The 25,118-nt window shown below is 40.2% G+C and overlaps 1 protein-coding gene across 1 annotated transcript in view; it reads right to left on the bottom strand.

Annotated features, from left to right (window-relative positions):
* LOC136866074 (uncharacterized protein PF3D7_1120600) overlaps window positions 1–25,118 on the bottom strand; it is a 108,241-nt gene that overhangs the window by 43,784 nt on the left and 39,339 nt on the right. The window contains exons 2-3 of the mRNA XM_068226598.1: window positions 17,516–17,703; window positions 6,465–6,586 (exon numbers count right to left, since the gene is read on the bottom strand). Of these exons, the coding sequence (XP_068082699.1) occupies window positions 6,465–6,586; window positions 17,516–17,694 (301 nt within the window). The 5' untranslated portion in view covers window positions 17,695–17,703. The remainder of the gene's footprint in view (window positions 1–6,464; window positions 6,587–17,515; window positions 17,704–25,118) is intronic.

The raw sequence follows: 25,118 nt of genomic DNA on the forward strand, positions 1-25,118 counted from the left end.
TTAAGGAGAAAGATGTTGAACTTAGCTTCCTAACCAGAACATTTCTGAACAATGGGTATTCAATGAAATAAATGAATAAAGTGCTCTATCCTAAGCTGAAAGACAGATTGTCATATGATTCTCCTCCTGTGAGTTTGGCCTTCTTGCCATACATGTAGTCTGTCTTGGGTAGGATTAGCAGTATTCTCCAAAGGTACAATATCAAGACTAGCCTAATATCATCATGAGCAATTGTTTGCAATCTGATAAAGATCCTATTGGTTTAAACTGTGCTAAAATATACATGATTTCTTGTTCCTGTAGACTGGTTTATTTTGGTCAAACATGTAGGAAGTAACAGCAAGGGTTAAGGAACATTGTAAACACTTAAGTCTTTGCTAGCCAGTGAAGTCTGGTGTGACAGAGCATGTCATCATAAATGACCATGAAATCATTTTTTGATGAAACGTCATTTGTAAAGAGAAACATTGTACACACTAATCAGTTTAACAAAGGGGACAGCTATATACTGAGTAGATTTTGGCTGCCCACCGTAGTTAGGTCTTTAACATCTTTCTCCTTCACTCTGGAAACCGTAAAATGAACTACACTCCTGGTAGGGTCTTTCTGTGTTGAGTCTAGTTGTTATAGAGGAACCACTCCCATTTCATAGTTATTTACAGTGGAGGAAATGCCACTAAAAGACATCATACCACTGCCTTGTGGTTCAGGATTGGCTTCCCAAAGGCTAAGGGAAAGAAACTCTGACAGAAAACTTAAGCACCGTCTGGCCCTGGATGGGCAGCTGTGAATGATGTCTGTACTCCATGTCAGCAGCAGCCGATTTTAGACTGATGTCAGGCTGTGGCGATAGGCTGATCAGTTGTTGTGTGTTCCAACTATGGGTCAAAATGAAACATGTTTCATCAACTAATATGAATAAGGCTTGGGCATTTCCCAGAAGCAACGCTCAATGGTATCGCCTGTCCATCATGCCAAGTCAGCAAGGGCTACTAATTCGTGGGCGGAATCAGCAAAAGAAGCGAGCCCAAACCAAAGAAAGGCCACTTCATGTTGTTACCTTAAATGTAGGAACCCTGACAGGACACACCTGCAAAATTCCTGATATGCTCAAATGTCGACGTGTGAACATCACTTAAGTGCAAGAAATGTGCTGGGAAGGGCAAAAGTTGTGAGATATTGGGAATAGATACAAACTCATCTATCATGGAACAACAAACACCAAAGTGAATCATTGACAGTGATCTTCAGAGGCAGGTTGTTGAAGTCCATCGTCTCTCTGATCGTCTTATGTCCATCGCATTAGATACTACGACACGACATCTGCGTGTCTTCTTAGCCTACTCACCTCAAAGTGGTCGTGAGGAAACAGAAAAGGATCACTTTTGGGCAGAATATTATACATCAGTGAGGACCTTAATGGACATGTTGGGAGCACTAGAGATGGTTTCAACTGTCATGGCAATAATGGCTATGGGGCAAATAATGATGATGAGCAATGAATCCTTGATTTGCTGAAGCTAATAATTTTGTCATCAACAACACCCTTTCAAGAAACACTTCTGACCTTATCGCCTACACCAGTGAGAATCACGGAAGTCAAATAGATTTTTTGCTTGTCAAGCAAAATGCCTTGACGTATAAATGAATATTTGCCCCAGTTTGTCCTCTTGAATTCCAACTTTATCTTCATATTGATATTTCCTACTTTTAAAGACACCATCCAAACTTATTAATCTACTGATGTCCTCCCACGCCATCTCTCCACTGACAGCTCGGAACATACCACTTAGTCGAGCAGCTCGTCTCCTTCTCCCAAGTCTTCCCAGCCCAAACTTTGCAACATTTTTGTAACGCTACTCTTTTGTCGGAAATCGCCCAGAACAAATCGAGCTGCTTTTCTTTGGATTTTTTCCAGTTCCTGAATCAAGTAAACCTGGTAAGGTCCCACACACTGGAACCATACTCTAGTTGGGGTCTCACCAGAGACAAATATGCTCTCTCCTTTACATCGTTACTACAACCCCTAAATACTCTCATAACCATGTGCAGAGATCTGTACCTATTATTTACAATCATATTTATGTGATTGCTCCAATTAATATCTTTCCTTATATTAATACCTAGGTATTTACAATAATCCCCAAAGGGAACTTTCATCCCATCAACGCAGTAATTAAAACTGAGAGGATTTTTCCTATTTGTGAAACAAGTTTTTCAACGCTCCAGAAAGTATAATTGTGTGAACTTTTGACATGCAGTTTGATACTGCAATTTTAGCCAAGGACATTCTAACAATTTGTATGTTTGGACAGACACCTACAATGATATCATCTTTTTATGACTTGTAAGAGCAATCAGGATCCTGATTTTTCACCATACAGGTTTGAGTTTGAGGCTGATGATGCCCTTAATATGGGCGAAACATGTCCCTTAACATTTTGTAATAATATTTAATTTCTAAAAAGATCTCTTTGTATTGAATAGGTGGATATAAAAAATAATAACACTTGTAACATACTTTGTATTTAAGTGGTATGTTCCGAGCTGTCAGTGGAGAGATGGCGTGGAATGACATTAGTAGACGAATAAGTTTGAGTGGCGTTTATAAAAGTAGTAAAGATCACAATATGAAGATAAAGTTGGAATTCAAGAGGACAAACTGGGGCAAATATTCATTTATAGGAAGGGGAGTTAGGGATTGGAATAACTTACCAAGGGAGATGTTCAATAAATTTCCAATTTCTTTAAAATCATTTAGGAAAAGGCTAGGAAAGCAACAGATAGGGAATCTGCCACCTGGGCGACTGCCCTAAATGCAGATCAGTATTGATTGACTGATTGATTGATTGAACCCAATCACTCACTCTTTTTTCTAGTCCAATTGCACTCATTTTTGCCAGTAGTCTCCCATGATCTACCCTATCAAATGCCTTAGATAAGTCAATCACAATACAGTCCAATTGACCTCCAATTGACCTCCTGAATCCAGGATATCTGCTATATCTTGCTGGAATCCTACAAGTTGGGCTTCAGTGGAATAACATTTCCTAAAACCAAACTGCCTTCTATCAAACCAGTTATTAATTTTGCAAACATGTCTAATATAATCAGAAAGAATGCTTTCCCAAAGCTTACATACAATGCATGTCAAACTGACTGGCCTGTAATTTTCAGCTTTATGTTTATCACCCTTTCCTTTATATACAGGGGTTACTATAGCAACTCTCCATTCATTTGGCAAAGTTCCTTCATGCAAACAATAATCAAACAAGTACTTCAGATATGGTACCCAACCCATTGTCTTTAGTATATCCCCCGAAACCTTATCAATTCCAGCTGCTTTTCTAGTTTTCAACTTTTGTATCTTACTGTAAATGTCATTGCTGTCATAGGTAAATTTTAATACTTCTTTAGTATTAGTCACCTCCTCTATCTGGACATTATCCTTGTAACCAACAATCTTTACATACTGCTGACTGAATACTTCTGCCTTTTGAAGATCCTCGCATACACACTCCCCTTGTTCATTAATGATTCCTGGAATGTTCTTCTTGGAACCTGTTTCTGCCTTAAAATACCTATACATACTCTTCCATTTTTCACTAAAATTAGCGTAAAATTGGTGTAACAAAATCTGGTTGTCCTTTTATGGATAAACAGAGTTCTGGACAGATGAGATGCAACAAAATGTTCAGCATAAGAAAGAGGTATACAAAAACTTGCTGGCACAGAAAACTGTAGAGAGTCGAGAGGAGTATTTCAATGTGCAACAAGAAACCAAGAAAACTGTAGCCACAGAAAGAGCTGCTCACTTCCTGGGCTTATACAAGCAGTTAGGATCCAGGGAGGGAGAAAAGATGATTATGTATGTGAGGGACAAGGAAGGAAGGAAGGAAGGAAGGAAAGAAGATGACTATTGGAGAAACATAAGATAATGGAATGGTCGCATGAGCATTTCGATGAGATCTCAAATATTGTATTCATACAGCCACCAATTCCTGAAGGTCACTCAACTGCTGGACCAGTTCCAGCTATCAGTACATAGGAATTTGCAGAAGCAGTTAATAAAATGAAGTTCCTGAAAGCTCCTGGATCTTATGAACTTTCAGCAGATCTTTGGAAGATCGAAGAATTAAATAGTTCAGCAACAGACTGGCTAACAACCTTCTTTAATGACATTGTGGATGGGTGATCACATACCCATAGACTGGACAATAAGTCTCACAATCCTAGTTTTCAAGAATAAGGGTGATCCACCTGTGTGCTCTAATTATCGTGGAATCCATCTCCTGTCCCACACAATGAAAATTTTCGAAAGGATTCTTGATAAACAACTGCATGATATTGTGCATCTCATCCAAAATCAGTGTGGCTTTGTTAAAGGATCTGAAACCACTGATTCAATCTTTGCAGCTTGACTGCTCATTGAGAAGCATTGTGAAAAAGGAAAGCCCATTTGCATTGCATTTTTTAATCTTGAAAAGGCTTTCGACCACATACCACTCCATCTAATTTGATTTTCATTGCGAGATCATGGAGTTTCGGAACAACTCATTAATTGGGTTCAAATGCTCTTTGTTAACACCAGTAGTAGAGTATGATGTGCCGCTGGTATATAAGACAGCTTTCCAATCAAAGTTGGTGTTTACCAATGTTTGGCCTTGTCACCTCTACTCTTTCTTTGTACAGTATAATGGACATGGTCACTCGAGATCTACAGCACCAAGTTCCATGGAACTTACTCTATGCAGATGATGTCATGCTTGCCAGTACCATCAAAAATGATCTACAGCACCAGTTCCAAGCTTGGCTTAATGCCCTCAGCAGATTTGGTCTTCATCTTAACATCAAGAAGACAGAATACCTTACAAACCAGAGTGACGGTGATATTGAAGTCAACGGTGAAAACCTACCAAAGACCAATACTTTCTATTACTTAGTATCTCATTTATGTAGTGTTCGACTCGTTGGCTGAATGGTCAACGTACTGGCCTTTGGTTTGGAGAGCCCTGGGTTTGATTCCTGGCCGGGTCGGGGATTTTAACCTTCATTGGTTAATTCCAGTGGCCCGGGGGCTGGGTGTTTGTGCTGTCCCCAACATCTCTGCAACTCACACACCACACATAACATTACCCTCCACCACAATAACACGCAGTTACCTACACATGGCAGATGCCGCCCGCCCTCATCGTAGGGTCTGCCTTACAAGGGCTGCACCCGGCTAGCAATAGCCACACGAAATTATTATTATTATTTATGTAGTAAAACCAACATTAACATTACAGTACAAGTAAGGGTAAATGCGGGATGGATGTGACGGAGGGAGGTAACGGGAATGCTCTGTGACAAGAGAATGCCGATACACCTGAAGTCAAAAATATACCATACAGTTGTTCATCCAGTTGCTATGTATGGAGGTAAGTGCTAGCTGGTTATAAGATGAGTAGAACACCAAGTTCATGTTATGGAGATGCATATGTTGCCTTGATCAATGGGAATCTCTCGCCTTGACCACATTACAAACGACACTATTTAGAGGAAGATTGGCATCGCCCTAATAAATGAGAAAGTGTGTCAGAGACGGCTCCAATGGTATAGCCACATCATGCATACAGCATCTCACACTATCGCCAATACTGCCTACCACCTTAAAGTCAGCAGAACTCGACCAATTGCAAGGCCAAAACAACTATGGCAGGATTCCATTAACACCGATATAAGAGCATTCCACCTACAGCGTAATGATATTTTCGATCGCGGGAAGTGGTGTTCCTTGATCCATCAAGTGGACCCTACACCAGTAGGATAAACACAAAGAATAAGAAGAAGAGCAATGATAAATTATTATGCTTTGGCGAACTTTATGCCCCCAAAAATTCAGCTCCCTGAACTCAAGCCCAATGGGACCATATAAATCCAGGAATGTTTCCAAGTTTAGGGAGTAATCTGTGAAGATCACAGTGTGTGAGGATGTGGAGTTTGTGTTTTTATGTTGGTTCTTGTCTTTTGTTACTGTGATTAAGCCTCAACAACATCAAGGTTCAGGAATATCCTGACTGGCAGATTTGTTACACTATTCTGGGATAATGATGAATAATGATAGTGTGTTTCTGAAATGAAGTTCAAAGGAATCTGAGATCTCAGAGAAAACCTATCCAATTTTCTCTTCATCCATCACAAATTCTCCTATATTTAAATCTGGTATTATTATTTCAATACTTCAAAAGTATGTCTGGAGGATTGCTCACTGCAAGATACAAGAATCTAACACTGAGTAAGACATAATATTCAAATTGCTTCACATATTTTCCTGTAGTGTATGAGATAATGTGTATTTGATAGTGACAAACACTCCTGCAGCTATTAAATGCAGGTTTACTTCGTAATATACTGTAGTATGTGTTTCTTGATATGACCAAGGGATCAGGATAAACAATATTAATGCAGAAGTTGATCCTTACCTGAAATGCTGTTATTGTCCTGTTTGTTCTGGAACAGAAAATAATTACTGCCTGTTCCTGCCAGTCGGAGGTAGGCAGGAGACAGTGACTTAGCCAGTGTTAGTGTTCGTGCAGAACTCCACCTAGTAAAAAGTAAACAGATTGTCATTTGCTATTTACCTAACTACTTTCATGGCAGTCAGACTATACTATTAAAAGAATGTATCAGACATTTTTCCATTGGTTTGTTCTGTGTAGTGACTGCACAAGTGAAAAGGAACCTTCTATTACACAAAAATCAAGACAAACAAAATATCTTTTCTGCGTTTTTGCCTTTTGCAGACAACTGCAGTAAAAATAGCAATGAAATGACTAGGGCCCAAATTCTTATGTACAAAGGCAGATCAAATATAAACAGGAATTTAAATGTACCACTGCTGTTAGTAATAATTCTGAGGCGGGGCTTCACCAAGTTGTTGGTGGGGGTGTCTGGAGAAGGGGTTTGTGTGAACGAATGACGGTGGAGAGCTGGGCTGATTCAGTATGCCATGAATGAGCAAGAGGTGCACACATCTGTTGCGCAATGTATCATTATCAAATTTCTCGCAAAAGAGGACACCAAACCGTCTGAAATTTTGAGATGGCTCCGTGTACAGTTTGGGGAAGAAACACTTTCACAGACTCGAGTGTATGGAGACCCATATGTTGCCTTGGTCAATGGGAAGCTCTCGTCTTGACCACATTACAAACGACACTATTTAGATGAAGATTGGCATCAATTCTGGGATAATGATGAATAATGGTAGTGTGTTCCTGAAATGAAGTTGAAAGGAATCTGAGATCCCAGAGTAAACCTATCCAGTTTTCTCTTCATCCATCAAAAATTCCCCTATATTTAAATCTGGGATTTGTGTCACGAAGAGAAGCTGTGGGAAATGAACTTCATGAAAGGAGACCATGGACATGCATCACTGCAGACATCACTGTTGCCATTCATGACATTATTGGTGAACATCAGCGAATAAAAACTTTGCAAATTGTTTTAGCCATAGGAATAAGTTACAGAAGTGTTCAAACAATCATCCGAGATGAAATTCATTTCAGGAAATTGTCTGCCAGGTAGGTTCCTTGTCTCTCAACCAAGAACAAAAAACTTTACGTCAGGAAGTTTGTTAGAGATTCCTGCGTCGCTATGAGGACGGAGAGGATTGCATTGTATTGTGACTTGTGATGGAACTTGGGTGCATCATTACACCCCATACTTAAAGCAAACAAGCATGTAGTGGTGGCAAACAGACAAAGTAGGTCCTGTCTTTTTATATCGGTCCCTCAATCCTGAGGATCGTGATCTCTGAAGATGATATTTCTTTGTACCCGTTTCCATCCTCCACGATCTTCTGTTATACAGGAAGATTGTATGAACAATGTCTCTGTTGCATGTTTTATGCCTGTGTCCAGCATATAGGTGCTCACCCATGCTCCCTCTTTCTAGCAGGTCCAGTCAAGGCCAAAACATGTCCATTTGCTGGAAAGGTGCTTGCAACCGTTTCCTGGGTCTCTGCGGTCATTTTGCTGGTGGATTTTCTTCACGAGCAAAGGACAATTAATGCAGCCTATTACTGTTGCCTTTTGGATGAAACAAAGGCTACATATCACAACAAGTGATGCCGGGAACCGATCGAAAACATCATTCTTCTCCATGACAATGCGAGGCCGCATACTGCCGCTTTAATGCAGGGAAAACTGAAGGAAATTCACTGGATACCTCTGGAACACCCTCTGTACAGTCCGGATATATTGCCCTGTGACTACCATTTGTTTGGATCACTCAAACAAGACCTAGGAGGACAGCGGTTCGATGATGATGATGCAAGTGTTGAAGAGGTTGTGCTCAAATGGCTCCGCACACATCCCTCTTCTTTCTATCAGGGTGTCATCAAAAACTTATCAATCCGATGGAGAAAATTTGTGTCAGAGGCAGGACACAATGTAGAAAAGTGATCTCTGTATGTGTATTATTTTGGTAGATGCAATAACTTTTGAAAAATAATTCCTGTTTATATTTGATCCACCCTCATAATTATATATTCCTCTCCTTTACTTGATTCTTAAGTTCAGTGATGTTTCTTTTATGAAACCAACTATTCAATTATTTTCAAAGAACTAGTGAATTATTCTGTATTCTTTTTCAAACATATATTGGTTTTAGAATTAATAAATAAAAATAAAGAAGCTGAAAATGAAAACTGTCAGCGAATTGCAGTTCTGATATGGTTATACTTGGGATCATTTTACATATTATTAGTAATATTTTATATGTAATGTGAAGAATGTAAACATTTTTGAACATATCTAGGTAATTATTCAATTCTTTTTTTAAAGTTTCAGTTCATTTTATTTTTCAGACTCTAGTAAAATAATTGTTGAATTTCCTTTCATATAGAAGATACTTCAATCGCTTCAGTTGGCTTAAGATAATACTGTAGTTTCTTTAAATTTGGGATTTCCAACCCTTTGTCTGTGAAATACAGGAGGTCCGGGTACCTTGACTCTACTACAAGTGTTCTGGCGAATGGTACATAGACCAACACCGTGCTGAACAGAGATGCTGCTTCCACTTCTAAGTCACTGCCAACAAAACGTCTAGCCTTAGAAACAATACATGTTTTCACGATTATATACAGGGTGTTTCAAAAAGAATATACATATTACAAGGTTATTTTGTCCAAACTATCGATCGCTGCGCCTCGGCTCGGCTATTGGAGGAACAAATACATAGTGTAGTTTATATTAATAGCCGCTAGATGTCAGTTGTCTTCTGTTTTGCTTGGTAACCATCATATGTTTAAAATGGCTACTCCGCAGCAGAAATCATTTTGTGTTCTCGAGTTTGCGAAGTGCAATTCCGTGATTACAGTGCAAAGACATTTCAGGTCGAGGTACCAATGGGTGGAACATTCGCAGATGGTATCAACAGTTTGTAGGTACAGGATGTGTATGTAAAGGAAAGAGTCCTGGCCGCCCTCGTGTTCCTGAAGAAAATGTTGCACGAATTGAAACTGCTTTCCAACGTAGTCCTTCAAAATCAACTCGTCGTGCCAGTCGGGAGTTACAACTGCCTACAACAACAATTTGGCGTGTTTTGAGACGTCGGTTGGTTATGAAGCCATACAAGTCACAGCTGTTAGAAGCTCTGCATCCTAATGACAAACGCAAACATGTGGCATTTTCTAACGAGATTCTTGATGATATTGACAATGATAACACTAAATGTAAGGAACTTCATATTTCTTATCTGTATTGAACTGAGATCACAATTGAATTAGAATCTAGCAGTTTCCACCTTTTTAATACAAAATACAATGTTTTCAGATGGTATTTACAACATTATTTTATTACAGAACATGTTTCGGTGTTTCATTTTGACACCATCATCAGCTGTATAGTAAGTGAAAAACTTGGCGATATAAACAATGAACAACAACATATTGCTGAACTTGACTCCTTAAAAACTAACTTATACTAGGTTTGAAAACTCTAATTTACAGCAAGAAAAATCTTGTGATGTCGTAAATATAAAAAAATCTCATCTGGGTGATGAGTTGTCTTCAAATTCCGTAATGGCTATAATTCTGTACACTCGTACTGTCGGATTCAAATAGATCCTAAAATTGAGGAGTTAAAATTGAATACAGTCCTTTAATGTTAATCATTACAGGGATGCATTCCATTCCATTGAACTGAGAGGCTATGCTTGCCTAACAACTTTAGGGCAAACCAAATCACAGTTCCAACCATTATATATACAGCACAAAAACTACGTTTCTACACATTAACAAAGCTAAGAAGACGGCGCAGTTTGACAATTTTATTGTACACAACAAGTTTTTATCTACAAATGGCTAACAATGTATATAGGAAAGGAACATTTTAACATTAAAGGACTGTATTCAACTTTAACTCCTCAATTTTTGGATCTTATTTGAATCCGACAGTACGAGTGTACAGAATTATAGCCATTACAGAATTTGAAGACAACTCATCACCGAGATGAGATTTTTTTATATTTACGATATCACAAGATTTTTCTTGCTGTAAATTAGAGTTTTCAAACCTAGTATAAGTTAGTTTTTAATGGAGTCAAGTTCAGCAATATGTTATTGTTCATTGTTTATATCGCCAAGTTTTTTTCACTTACTATGCAGCTGATGATGATGTCAAAATGAAACACCGAAACATGTTCTGTAATAAAATAATGTTGTAAATACCATCCAACAACATTGTATTTTGTATTAAAAAGGTGGAAACTGCTAGATTCTAATTCAATGATAACACTTTCGCACAACGCATCATGTTCAGTGATGAAGCGACTTTCCATGTTGGTAGTTAGGTGAACAAACACAATGGTCAAATTTGGGGCCTACATAACCCACATGCAGTCATTGAACATGTACGAGATTCACCCAAAATCGATGTGTTTTGTGCGATATCCTGATCATCTGTTTACAGCCCATTCTTCTTTGATGGAAATATGGTTAACAGTCAGCAGTATCTCGCTATAATACCAATATAATGGTCCGTTATTGGACGTTATAAATTTTCCAGCTAACTCATTCTTGGTTGCCTGCGTTTCGCCCTCGTGTGCTAAGTTGGGCTCGTCAGTTGGGACTTAGCACACCTCCCAAGACGCAAGGCTAGTGCATACCGTGGAGGCCACTGCATAGGCTTCGCAGTTTACAGCCCATTCTTCTTTGATGGAAATATGGTTAACAGTCAGCAGTATTTCGCTATAATACCAATGTAATGGTCCGTTATTGGACATTATAAATTTTCCAGCTAACTCATTCTTGGTTGCCTGCGTTTCACCCTCGTGTGCTTCGCAGTGGCCTCCACGGTATGCACTAGCCTTGCGTCTTGGGAGGTGTGCTAAGTCCCAACTGACGAGCCCAACTTAGCACACGAGGGCGAAACGCAGGCAACCAAGAATGAGTTAGCTGGAAAATTTATAATGTCCAATAACGGAACATTATATTGGTATTATAAATTTACTCATTCAGGACAAATAAGTTCCCTATGGGAATCAACATCTGTATCTCGCTATGTTACAAAACTGGTTGTTTCCGAGGCTGCACAAAGACAACTTCATTTTTCAACAAGACCCCCTCACTGGAGTCGCCAATGAAATTCTACCAAACCGTTGGATTGGTCGTCAAGGAGCTGGCGACTTAGCATGTCCCAGCTGGACTCCACGGTTACCGGATTTGACACCCTGTGACTTCTTCCTGTGGGGTTTCATTAAATACAACGTTTATGTATCACCACTCCCACAGAACCTGGAAGAGTTGAAGAACTGGATACATACTGCCATAATATCATTGACAAAGGACATGCTTGCCCGAGTATGGTAGGAATTTGCGTATCGATGTGATATTGATCGTGTCGCTGATGGAGGACATATTGAACATCTGTAATCTGAACTTGAGAGGTTCGTAAATATGTGTGTAAAGTTTCATACTCGTATGTCTTACAGTTTAATAAATGTATGCATTCGAAATACATATATTCTTTTTGAAACACCCTGTATTTTAAAAAAAATGTGAAAAGTACAATGATGATATGAAACTTTTACATAGTTATGGCAGGAAATTTATCCAAATTGTTATTTTTCTCCTAATTTACATTTCAGAATTAAGGATGGAAAAATTACATGGGTAAATAAGATATTCTTTGCTAAGGGTTAGACAAGTATTTAATAATATACCAGTATATTGATATATTGCAATTTTAGAACTTGAGGAGAATGGATATAACAAAGAATAATACTAATGAGATATTAGAGTCTGCATCTCTAAAACAAGTTTAAATACATCAGGCTGAATTTTTCTGAATTTATTAGGTTGGTCTCTACATGCATTCTGTTGAGGTATTTGTCTTTGATGAACACACATCTTGAATATCCTGGCTCATATGAATATATATTGTTGTAAAGGGCACCAGGAACATGATTACCCTCTCAGCAAACTTGGGGAAGTTGGATTGTGTTTTAAATGATCTATTAACACTGCTGGTATAATGTCTTTATCAGCAAATGGATCCCTGATCCAGTTTTGGGAGTCAGTATTTTCAGAAAAGACTTTTTCCTGGTATAAAAATGAGAAATAGTGGAAAACCTTTTTTTAGGGTTGCCAACAATGGGATTTGAACCCACTATCTTCCGAATGCAGGCTCACAGTTACGTGACGTGGACCACATAGCCAACTCACTTGGGTTTCAAAGAATTAAGTAGAGTAGTCTAATCGGGCTGTCATTCCTGTTTTGGTCCATTTATTTTCCTCACCAAACAACAAGCATGAAAAATAGTACAATGAATTGTCCTTTCCATAGCCACAAATATAAATATCTTTGTCATAAACAGATGAATTGAACTGATATGTAAACTGTCTGCTCTTACTTTGTACAGTCTTCTCTATGATGTGAAACGTAATAAATTTTTTATTTTTAGCTTCTCTTCTGCTGAATACAAGCTGTTTGGTTTCTTTTATCTGCAAATTGGACACTAAATTCATTGTGAACATGCACTACTTGAGTCACCATGAATTAAAACAGCCCTGAAGATGGTTTTCTATGGTTTCCCATTTTCACACCAGCCATTTGCTGGGGCTGTAACTTAATTAAGGCCAAAAACGCTTCCTTCCTACTCCTAGCCCTTTCATACCCCATCGTTGCTATAAGACCTATCTGTGTCGGTGCGACGTATAGCAAAAAAAAAAAAAAACACACAGCATTAACACTATGCACATGGGCTGTTACCCACAAGGATTGCAAGTCAAGTGTGAATGTGTGAATCAGTTTCTCTAGACAAAGCTTTATGACACCAACAGTGCAGAAGCTAGCGAGATGCATGCATATGAGAAGTGAGTAGTGAATGCAATCGTCTTTTGGTTGTAAAGCAAATACTCACCATCCACACTTCACTGACTGAACAAAAACCAAAATGTATGGATTTTGATGCAGAGAGCTTTAAACAAACGAATCAGTCCTCAGAAAGAATAACTTGAAATCTCTAATTAATAGAATATAAAAAGTTGTGGTTGTGCAAACTTGCAACCAAGTCAGAAACCGCCAATGATTTACTAGCTGTTGTACCCATTCTTGACAAGTGATAGTCATTGGGCAGCAAGTCGGGACTGTAGGGTGGGTGGGTGATGATGTTCCACTGAAACTGTTGCAGGGGAGCAACGGTTTGCTGGGTGACATGCGGGCGAGCGTTGTCATGGAGAATGTTTATGCCCTTGCTCAACATTCCTCTTCTCTGGTTCTGAATTGCCCGTCTGAGTTTTTTCAGGGTCTCACAGTACCTATCAGCATTAATTGTGGTCCCAACGAGCATAAAGTCAACGAACAATACCCCTTTTCAATCCCAAAGCACAGTTGTCATGACTTTACCGGAAGACTGTGTTTGCTTGAATTTCCGTGGCTTTGGCGAAAAGGGATTCTGCCACTGGCGTGATTGTTGCTTGGTCTCAGGTGTTAAGTGGAACACCCAGGTTTCATCACTCATGACAATTGAGTCCAGAAAGTTGTCCTGTTTGGCTGCAAAGCGTTGAAGAAATGCGCAGGAAGACACAACTCGTTGCCGCATGTGGTCTTCAGTCAGCATGTGTGGCACCCATCTTGCGCATACCTTCCAGTATTTCAACTTTTCCGTCAAAATTCTGTGAGCGGCACTTCGGGAAACCTCAGGAACCAAAGTGCAGAGATCATCCAGGGTGATCCACCAATCTTCACACATAATTTGCTCAACCGTTACGTCTGTCTCGACGGAAATTGACGGTCTCCCGCTCCTTTGTTCGTTGTGAATTTCAGTCCAACCGGCTGCAAACAATTTCCTTGTAAAACAAACCATAAAAATAGATGGATCAAGTTTTATTTTCTAGTCTCCATCTGAAGGCCTCCCTCCCCCATCTCCTGCTGATATTTTTTTCAACATCTCATAGCCAAGTTTTTACTCGCCGTTATCCTAAACTTAAATAAGACCAAGTCCATGAAAATCAATCTGTCCATTTTCCCGTGATGCTGAAACAGACAAGAATCAAACCAAACCTGACGTAGGCCATTATTTGTCCTATCCAGTACAAAACTTATTCAGGTTAATATTCAAAACTAAAGTGAGAATTACAATTTTACATATACAGTAAGAAAAGGCTATTTATACATACATATTTATTGTATCCTAGTCTATGTACATAATTCATTTCTCTTTTGACATAAATATGTCCATGGCTGGGAGTTCACCTGAAATTAGCTATACAAAATGTGTGATGCGATGTTACCTAGCAACCGTGCAGACTGTGATGACTGATGGCCATGACTGAGAGACATATAATCTGCTTTTTATCAAAGACGCCTCACCTCGTCATACTCTAGAGAACTGATTATTTTGTTTGTGGTAGTTTCATAGGCTGTAATCAGTTTCCCCTGTTTCAATGCACTGAATCCTATGCTTGTCGACTCCAAATTCCATATAGATATCTCTTGAAAACAATTTATTAGACGCAAAGAAATTAATCGTTATCGATTTAAGTTTCATTTGCTGAAAGACATATTTATGATCATTTGATGTTCCCGAAGGGACATTTGACACCATTTATTTCATTATACAGCTTATGAACCTGTGTTCTGCTTTAAATAACAATTTTATCGGTTTTAGATTCCTCAAACTTTTTTTTTTTTTTTTTTTGCTATTTGCTTTACGTTGCACCGACACAGATAGGTCTTTGGCGACGATGGGATTGGAAAGGCCTAGGAATGGGAAGGAATCGGCCGTGGCCTTAATTAAGGTACAGCCCCAGCATTTTCCTGGTGTAAAAATGGGAAACCACGGAAAAAAATCTTCAGGGCTGCCGACAGTGGGGTTCGAACCCACTATCTCCTGATTACTGGATACTGGCCGCACTTAAGCGACTGCAGCTATCGAGCTCGGTAATCCCACAAACTACAGCAGTTTTTTTTTTTTTTTTACATTAATTCGTCTCACCAGAGTTTTTGTACATGCCGGTAAATATACTGACTTGAGGCACCTTCTAATACCACCACACTGAGTCAAGATTGAGCTTGCAAACTTGTGTTCAGAAAGTCACTGGATGAACCATTTAGCCAGGCAGTGTTCTGTTTGATAATCTGTATATTATTTTGCCTACCCACTCTGCCAAAACTGAGGGGTTATGTTTAATATCTGGTGAGACCGAGCTCAATATCTGCAGTCGCTTAAGTCCGGCCAGTATTCAGTATTTGGGAGATAGTGGGTTCGAACCCCACTTTGGCAGCCCTGAAGATGGTTTTCTGTGATTTCCCATTTTCACACGAGGCGAATGCTGGAGCTGTACCCTAATTAAGGCCATGGCTGCTTCCTTCCCTCTCCTAGCTCCTTCCTGCCCCATTGTTGCCATAAAATCTATCCGTGTTGGTGCGACGTAAAACAACTTGAAAAAAGAATTTCTACTGAGACTGGTGAAGTTAAAACACCAGTGTCTACCTCAGTGGCATCTAACACCACTTATTTTGATATTTGTTTCTATTAAAACAGTACAAGATCTACTTCAGGCAACAGAAAATGCACTGGATGTCACCAATTTCTGGGCAAAAGTAGTGTAGACTTTTTCTTATAAGTGTGACTTTGTAATTCAGGAAGAGTATATATGTATTTATAGTATTAATGCTTCTGATAAGAATAAATAAAATTAAAACATAAAATATTACCAACCTGTCTATTAGCGTCTGAGTTCAAAGCATGATGTATATCATAGCCCCAATTAGGATATCTATTATTATTATTGATAATTTGGAGGACTGATTGGATAGGAAAAATGATTGAAACTTTGAACCTGTTACCCATTATCACCCACTAAATATCTGTGCAGACAAATAGACACGAATTTCCCTATCTGAGTTCTGTTGCAACGTGAAAACTGTGAGATCCAACTCCACCACCTGTGTTGTAACAGCTAAACATGCTAAAGGAAAGGTTGTTAACCATTGTTTTCATAGAAAAATTCAATATTTCAATATTATGATATTAATATAAGACATAAACAATATACATGCACTGAACCACATAAATTCAGGATCCATAGTATTCTAATACTCATCTTCCAACAGGTGGCAAGGTATGAAAGCTTTATGATGAGAGAGCATTAAAAAGATCCACTCTTTTGAACTTTACTATACTGAGGCTGTGAAAGAACAAGTATTGAACAAGAGAGGTTGTACATGAAGAAGAAGAAGAAAATACAAGAGAATAGAAACAAAAGTCAAACATCATCTAGATTGCACAGTTGTCAATTACATATTTATTATTGTAAAATGTAAAGGTGGTTCCGCTCTTTTAAGGCAACACCCCCCCCCCCCAGAAGGAGGTGAGCTTCATGTAGCTTTTTAAACATATGCCAGCCGTCCTGCCATTCTTAAATTTCTGGCAGTACTGGGAATCGAACCTAGGCCTCTGTGGATGGTATTTAATACCACTAAACATCACACTCTGAAAGTGGACATACTGTATTTATTACTTATGCTCACCTATTTGGGAATTTTGCATGAAATGATTTCTGTTCAGTAAAAAGATATTACAACATATCATGTTAAAGTATTCAAGTTCTTTAGGCCATTTCAAACATGAAATTACCAGTGTTTTGTCCTAGTGTATCGGTGGGCTCATCAGTTGGGTTGCCACTCCTTTCCAAGATGCTGGTGGCTTGTGTGCCACTGAGACACTGCTACAAGCTCCCTTTGTAGGATAATGCAGTGATGGTGCACTAGGAAATATATATACCTCCACTAAGAAGACACAGATATTTCACAGTTAATCACTCTAAGTCAACCAACTGCGTCAGGATTCTATCCTGGGACCTTGAATACAAGAGCCAAATGCATAAATAATTGTGTTACTCAGCCATCCATGGGTTTGGAAATACATTAATAGCAGAATAGTGAATTCAATATAATTCTATGTCACTTTATCATCACTCCATAATGGACTTTATTTCAGGTATATCAATGGTGACTTCATCTCTCACCTGAGATCTCTTCCTTGCAGAAGGGCAGCAGGATCTAGGGACATGCTGAGGAACTTCTCACTCACTTGGTGTTGCCATTTCTTCGTGTTGAGCTGCAGGGCCACTTCTTCAATCCCCAGAGTCAGTCCTAGCACTGCCACCAATATCAGGCCAGTACACCAGCTGCTGTTCCAGCCCATATTTGGCTGCTGTGGAAAAATCACAAATGAATAGCATATCATTACATTTTTCTCTTAACATGGAGCATAAATATCTAAATGTATAACTTGGAATTTTGAAAACACCATATGTCCACTTCCTGGGAGAAATATGTTATGTAACAAGATGTGTAGTTTGAACGACATTCTTTCGTATGTCAAAAAATACTGCATATCCAGGGAGAAAGTACAGTCTGACATGTTGTTTAAGTACTGCAATGCCTGAGAATCCCTTTGGAAACTCCTTATTTCCAGAACATAGGGCGTTTTCAGAATAACTAATCACACTGGTCCAAATGCTGGCTATTCTGTGCAGTCAGCTGTTCTGTTTCTGTTGTCTGGTGACAAAATGGAGTGATGTGAGTGAAGAACTGTGCCTAATTCACAGTTAACTTAACAGTTGAAAGATTTATTGAAAAAGAAATATCACAAAATTAGAAACTTCTGTAACACATCTAGGAGTTTTGCACACAAGGAACATTATTAATGGTGACTAAAAGTTCAACTTCCAGCTGAGTCATTCTTGCAAAGAACATTCTTGTATAGAAGTCGTCAACATAAATGCAAAGAAAATTCAGGATCTCCAGAAAATCATCCGTTATATTCCTGATAGTCATAAAACATTTTGTGAAAGGTGTTTCTGTAGCGTATGGCTTACAAAGACTGTGATGAAGGAGATGCCCTATATATCAAAATATGTTTCAAATAGTTTTATAATATTGATACTGAGCTAGTAATATTGTCAATAATGTTAATGATCATGTGGACATATGTTGTTTTGACCAATTCGATTGATAAGAAGAGAGAGAAAATCCACAAGTGAAAACTGCCCTAGAAAAAGTTACTGGATGGTTTGTTTAAAATAAATACCTATCTATACACTATCTGATCAAAAGTGCCCAGACTTCTGTCTGCCACATAGACATTAATACTGGAGCCAACCTCTACCCTTGCCCTTTATTACAGCTCAAACTATGCAGGGGAGACTGTTTACCAAGTGTGGGAGCATCTCCGAGGGAATAGCTGATCATTCTTTCTGCAACACTGTAGCAAGTGCAGTGGTTCATTGGGGTCTGAAGCATAGGTGTCACGTGAGTTCATCCGAGAGATGTTTGGTATTACTGAAGTCGGGCTCTAGGCTGGCCAGTCTGTTTCCAGAAATTGTCCATGAACAGGCCCCACTTTATAGCAAGGAGTATTACCATTCTGAAACACACAGCGAGCATCTCTGAACTGGTCTTCTAAGGTAGACAGCAGACAGCTGGTCAAAATGTCTTTATATCCTTCAACCTTTAACAAGCTCTGTAGTATTATGAGAGGACCGAATCTCCCTCACCGTCACCCCACCTCCACTAAATTTCACTGTGGACACTCTGCAGGCTGGCGTATCATTCACATGGTATTTGCTACACCCAAACCTTTCCATCTGATTGCCATATAGCATGATTTATCATTCCAAACTGAGCTGCTCCAGATGTCCGCAAAACAGTGTCAGTGCTCTTTACACCTCTGAATGCAGTGCTTAGCATTCACCAGAGAAATGTGTGGTTTATGGGTAGGTGTCTGAGCCTTGAACCCCAGTTCTTACATCTCCCTTGGCACAGTTGTGGTGCTAGTGGCACAATTAGTGACTGGGAAACGCCTTAGTAACCTAGCAGTTTTATGGACAGCCAAGCTGCCATTAAGGCACTAGAGGCAGTCCGGATAATATCCAGAATTGTCTGGTATTGCCACTCACTTCTCCTGAAGCTCTCAAAATAATATGGGTACCAGGGCATGCAGGTATAGAAGGAAATGAAAAGGCAGATAAACTGGCCAGGAAAGGGGCAGAAACACATTTTGTAGGCCCAGAACCTGTATGCGGGATTTCCTATGGACAAGCCAGACACTATATATGAAAATGGGTACAAAAGAAACAAATGGAAAACTGGAAAAATACTCCAGGGTGCAGGCTTGCAAAGGAACTGATCAAAGGACAAAACAAGAAGCATACTAAAGAACTGTTGAAACTCAGCAAAGAAAATATAAGATGGGTAGTAGGACTCTTGACAGGACACTGCCATCTGAAGAAACATCTGCATAGAATTGGAGTAATAAAAGACAATATATGTAGGAAATGCAATGAAGCAGAGGAATCAGCTGAACACATACTTTTCGAATGTGAGGCGCTGAGTAGAATCAGACTCTCCACTCGAGGACTACCAGGTGAAGAGAGAGAAAAAATCCAAGAAGACCCAATAAGAACAACCTGCAGCTTTGTGAAGGGAGCAGGTATATCTAGGTGAAAATGAAGGAAAAACATGGTAGCAAAAGATTTTAGAGGTCGACACTAATTAGGAACTAATATTTAGAGGGCCCACGAAGAAGAAGAAGAAGAAGGAGAAGAAGAATAAGAAGGCAGCACAATTAGGGGACACTGCAGAAATGTATGGGTGATAGTGTCACACGATGTCATGCAATTTTCCTGTACTATTTTCTCCAATGTCTGAGAGTCCCTATCAGTCAAGACGTGTGTATGTTGGGTATTCAGCCCGAAGGCTGGTTTGATCCTCTGCAACTCCGCCAACAGCTGTCATAAATAGCCTAGACGTCACTGAAGAGGCGTACTAGGGAAATGAGGAGTGAAGTAGCTTCCCGTTGCTTTCTTCACTGAGCCAGCCATTGCTATTATATATCAGTCTGCCAAGCCCACTGAAATGCATGCACCAACCGACCCTATGAGCGATATTTGCACACCATTCATAACAGGGACTGGCTGCATAAGGAATGGTATTACTAGCATCACTCATACCTCAGTCACTTTCATATTGTCAAAGCCAAGGATGAGACTGAGACAGGTCAATGAAAGTAACAAATTTGATATAGCCCATACCAGAAGACATAGTGCACTGTAGACACACTACATCTCACCAGCGTGGCCCAATGGCCATCGTTTTATTTTGGATGTGTCTTCTCATTTCCACCTCAGAATCATGTCCCCAATAGTCGACTCGAACTACTTCAGAAGGTTGCAATTGGTTCTGACTGATTGGTACTGATGCGGTAACCATTCTGCGGTTCCCTGCTCCACCTATTCTGCAGGAATTTTGTAGCACTGAACAACATCAAGCCCTCAGCCACCTTTGTAGCAAAAGCAGAGGTCATAATGACATCTAGGCTCTAATTTACACGTACAAAGGTGTGTCCAGACACTTTTGATCACATAGTGTACATATACAGATAGATAGATAGATAGATAGATAGATAGATAGATAGATAGATATACAGTATTTCGTCAATATCTTTTTCAAATATGTAAGTGCTGATTTTTTTATTATTTTTTATTGCTATTTGCTTTACGTCGCACTGACACAGATAGGTCTTATGGCGACGATGGGATAGGAAAGGCCTAGGAGTTGGAAGGAAGCGGCCGTGGCCTTAATTATGGTACAGCCCCGGCATTTGCCTGGTGTGAAAATGGGAAACCACGGAAAACCATATTCAAGGCTGCCGACAGTGGGACTCGAACCCACTATCTCCCGATTACTGGATACTGGCCGCACTTAAGTGACAGTGCTGAATTTAGTTATGGTATCCCCCTGTGGAAGGTGGCAGTGGAATAACACTCATGGTGTACCCTGCCTGTTGTAAGAGGTGACTAAAAGGTGTCCCTGGTACTCTTAACTTGGGAGCGTGGGTTAGCAACCACGCAGCCCTTAGCTGAGTCCTGGCATTGCTTCCACTAACTTGTGCCAGGCTCCTCGCTTTCATCTATCCTATCCGACCTCCCTTGGTCAACTCTTGTTCTTTTCTGACCCCGGTGGTTGGTTTAGGGAGTCTTTCATTTTCATGCCGTTTGTGGCCCTTGCCTTCCTTTGGCCGATACCTTCATTTTTTGAAATATAGGATCCCTTCCTTCCCTCTTCTTCTTCCTGATACGTTTCTGTTTATGCAGGTCGTTCATGTTTTCCCTCTGATTAGTGTAAATAGAGGATGGTTGCCTAGTTGTACTTCCTCTTAAAACAATGATCACCACCACTACCTTAGGTATGGTGGTCTATGTTTATATATTTTTCAGCTATCAGTCCAGTATTCTATTGTGTAGCTATCTCTGATGATGGATATTCTTGTACTTAACAAATTCCATCCAAATGGTGATCTACAATCGATTTCTAAAAACACTTAGAAAGATGCCATTTAAACCCTAAAGAGGAATACCAGAGCCAAGAAAGAAATCAACAAATATATTTGTGACAAATCCCCCCTCCCCGCCATAATCACTGACAGGTATGTGATACTTTTCATCGAAGATGGGAAGCAAGGTTCATAGTTTCTCTTCTTTTTGGAGCCAACTTCCATGCCCTGTGTATTATTTTCCTCAAACCTAAGTGTTGGATTGATAACAAACCCGATGTGCCATTTCCTGTCAGTCACCTCATTGCTGGCATGCTTATGTGATTTGTCAACTGAAACACAATGGACTTCCTCATAAACTTAAAATTTCCCATATTTTTTGATAAGCTTGGCAATACAACTTCTGACTTTGTGGTGCCCGTTAATTAATAATTTTCTTTTGTGGCAGAATTGAAGAACATGGAGGAACGGTTTTAGTCTTTCATTTTTGTTGAACTAATGACAACAAGTTTCTTGATTTCTACTAAAAATACTGCACACTGCTGTCAACTGCAATTCATTTTTAAGGCATTAGACTACTGGAAAGTTGAGTGTCCACTTTTGGTGGAAATCCAGCTGTTTGATTTTGGCCATTCTGAAAAGTGTGTTACTTACAATTTTTGTATTTTGCCAAGCATGGCTAAGACTAGAAAAGACTAAGAATTAATCAAGAATTTTTTTGACCCAGGATGGCATTTCAGTTATGAGGTATCTATATTTTCCTCTTATTAATGTTAATAGAGGATGGTTGTCTAGTTGTACTGCTTCTTAAAACCACCACCGCCACCACCACCACCACCACCACCAGAGTGCTTATAAGCGTTCTTGTATGTGGAAATCTTCACATAATTATGATTTTTTTAACAACAAATCCTTGTTCGCTTCAAGCTTTTTGGCCTTGAAGAGAGTAACTAATTCCTCTAAAGCAGCATTTATTTTTATTTTGTTGTGACAGTCACAACTCATAACCTCCCATAGGCTGTCTATATTTTTCAATCACCTCTGAAAAGAAGGTCGTGCGCTGACATACTTTGAAACATGTAGTGTACCCGAAGCTATCTTCCAATTGACTGAAGATCCCTGGACGACAGTTGCCCACTGACTAGCTGGTTTGCGTGGTAATTTGAAGCTGCTTCATGTATGATTTCTCCATTCATTATGCGATGGTGCAGTGGTGTATTGGAGTGGTCTGCTGGATTTTGAAATGTGACAAATATCTGGCAGACTCATCTTCAGTTCAGAAGGCCCTGGGTTCAATTCCTGGAAGGGAAAGTGATTATAACTCTGTTTAGTTCATTTCTCTAGCTTGGGGTCAGGGTGTTTGTCTTAATGCACATCTCCTACAACACATCACACTACAATCCACCACAGAAACAGGCAATAGTCAATGCATCCCTCCACATATGGTTGATGCGAGGAAAGGCTATAATACTGGGCTTTATCCGCATATAGTGTCGACCTCAGGTAGTTAGGAAAAGTCCAGAAAGCAGAAGAATATATAATTTTGGAAGCAAAAGTAGTGCAAATTATGTTTTCTTATAGTAGACAACACAGAGTATTTCCTTCCTATGGCCATCTCTACGGTCTAGGGGTAGTGAACCTGACTCTTACTGGGAGGCTCTAACCTGAATTTACAACCAGGTCAGAGATTTTTACTTAGATCTGAGGTTTAGTACAGGTCCACTCAGCCTATGTGAGAACAATTGAGGAGCTATCTTCTTGGCTGTAGGTGGACTTCAGTCTAGTAAAAACACTGGCATTCTAAGCTGAGAGCTTTTCTCTAACTTACAAACAAGAAATAAACATGAAAACAAGCTAGGCTAGTGTCGGTGGAAACAGGGCATGAGTTACACTTCACCTTGAATTCAGAATCAACAAACATAACAGAATACTGTACTGAAGATATCATAACAGTGAAGGGAAACTCTCAAACAAGGGAATTACCTCCAACAAAAGGAAAATAATGCATAGAGGTATGAACTGATGACCTCCAAATAAGGAATAAAAAATATCTGCTCTATCTTGCTGGAAACCCACACTGCCTTTTGTCAGACCAATTGGTAATTTTTCAAACATGTGTAATACACTGACTGACAGAGCAAATGCAACACCAAGAAGGAGTGGTCAGAACTTTATGCCAATTGCAGGGTAGACTGATGTCACTGAGGTATGCTCATGATGTGAAATGCGCCGCTGTGCTGGGCACGTAGCGAACGATAAATGGGACACGGCGTTGGCGAATGGCCCACTTTGTACCGTGATTTCTCAGCCGACAGTCATTGTAGAACGTGTTGTCATGTGCCACAGGACACATGTATAGCTAAGAATGCCAGGCCACCATCAACGGAGGCATTTCCAGCAGACAGACGACTTTATGAGGGGTATGGTGATCGGGCTGAGAAGGGCAGGTTGGTCGCTTCGTCAAATCGCAGCCGATACCCATAGGGATGTGTCCACGGTGCAGCGCCTGTGGCGAAGATGGTTGACGCAGGGACATGTGGCATGTGCGAGGGGTCCAGGCGCAGCCCGAGTGACGTCAGCACGCGAGGATCGGCGCATCCGCCGCCAAGCGGTGGCAGCCCCGCACGCCACGTCAACCGCCATTCTTCAGCATGTGCAAGACACCCTGGCTGTTCCAATATCGACCAGAACAATTTCCTGTCGATTGGTTGAAGGAGGCCTGCACTCCCGGCGTCCGCTCAGAAGACTACCATTGACTCCACAGCATAGACGTGCACGCCTGGCATGGTGCCAGGCTAGAGCGACTTGGATGAGGGAATGGCGGAACGTCGTGTTCTCCGATGAGTCACACTTCTGTTCTGTCAGTGATAGTCACCACAGACGAGTGTGGCGTCGGCGTGGAGAAAGGTCAACTCCGGCAGTAACTGTGGAGCGCCCTACCGCTAGACAACGCGGCATCATGGTTTGGGGCGCTATTGCGTATGATTCCACGTCACCTCTAGTGCGTATTCAAAGCACGTTAAATGCCCACCGCTACGTGCAGCATGTGCTGCGGCCGGTGGCACTCCCGTACCTTCAGGGGCTGCCCAATGCTCTGTTTCAGCAGGATAATGCCCGCCCACACACTGCTCGCATCTCCCAACAGGCTCTACGAGGTGTACAGATGCTTCCGTGGCCAGCGTACTCTCCGGATCTCTCACCAATCGAACACTTGTGGGATCTCATTGGACGCCGTTTGCAAACTCTGCCCCAGCCTCGTACGGACGACCAACTGTGGCAAATGGTTGACAGAG

This window comes from Anabrus simplex, chromosome 3 (assembly GCF_040414725.1).
Source record: "Anabrus simplex isolate iqAnaSimp1 chromosome 3, ASM4041472v1, whole genome shotgun sequence".
NCBI classification, from domain to species: Eukaryota; Metazoa; Arthropoda; class Insecta; order Orthoptera; family Tettigoniidae; genus Anabrus; species Anabrus simplex.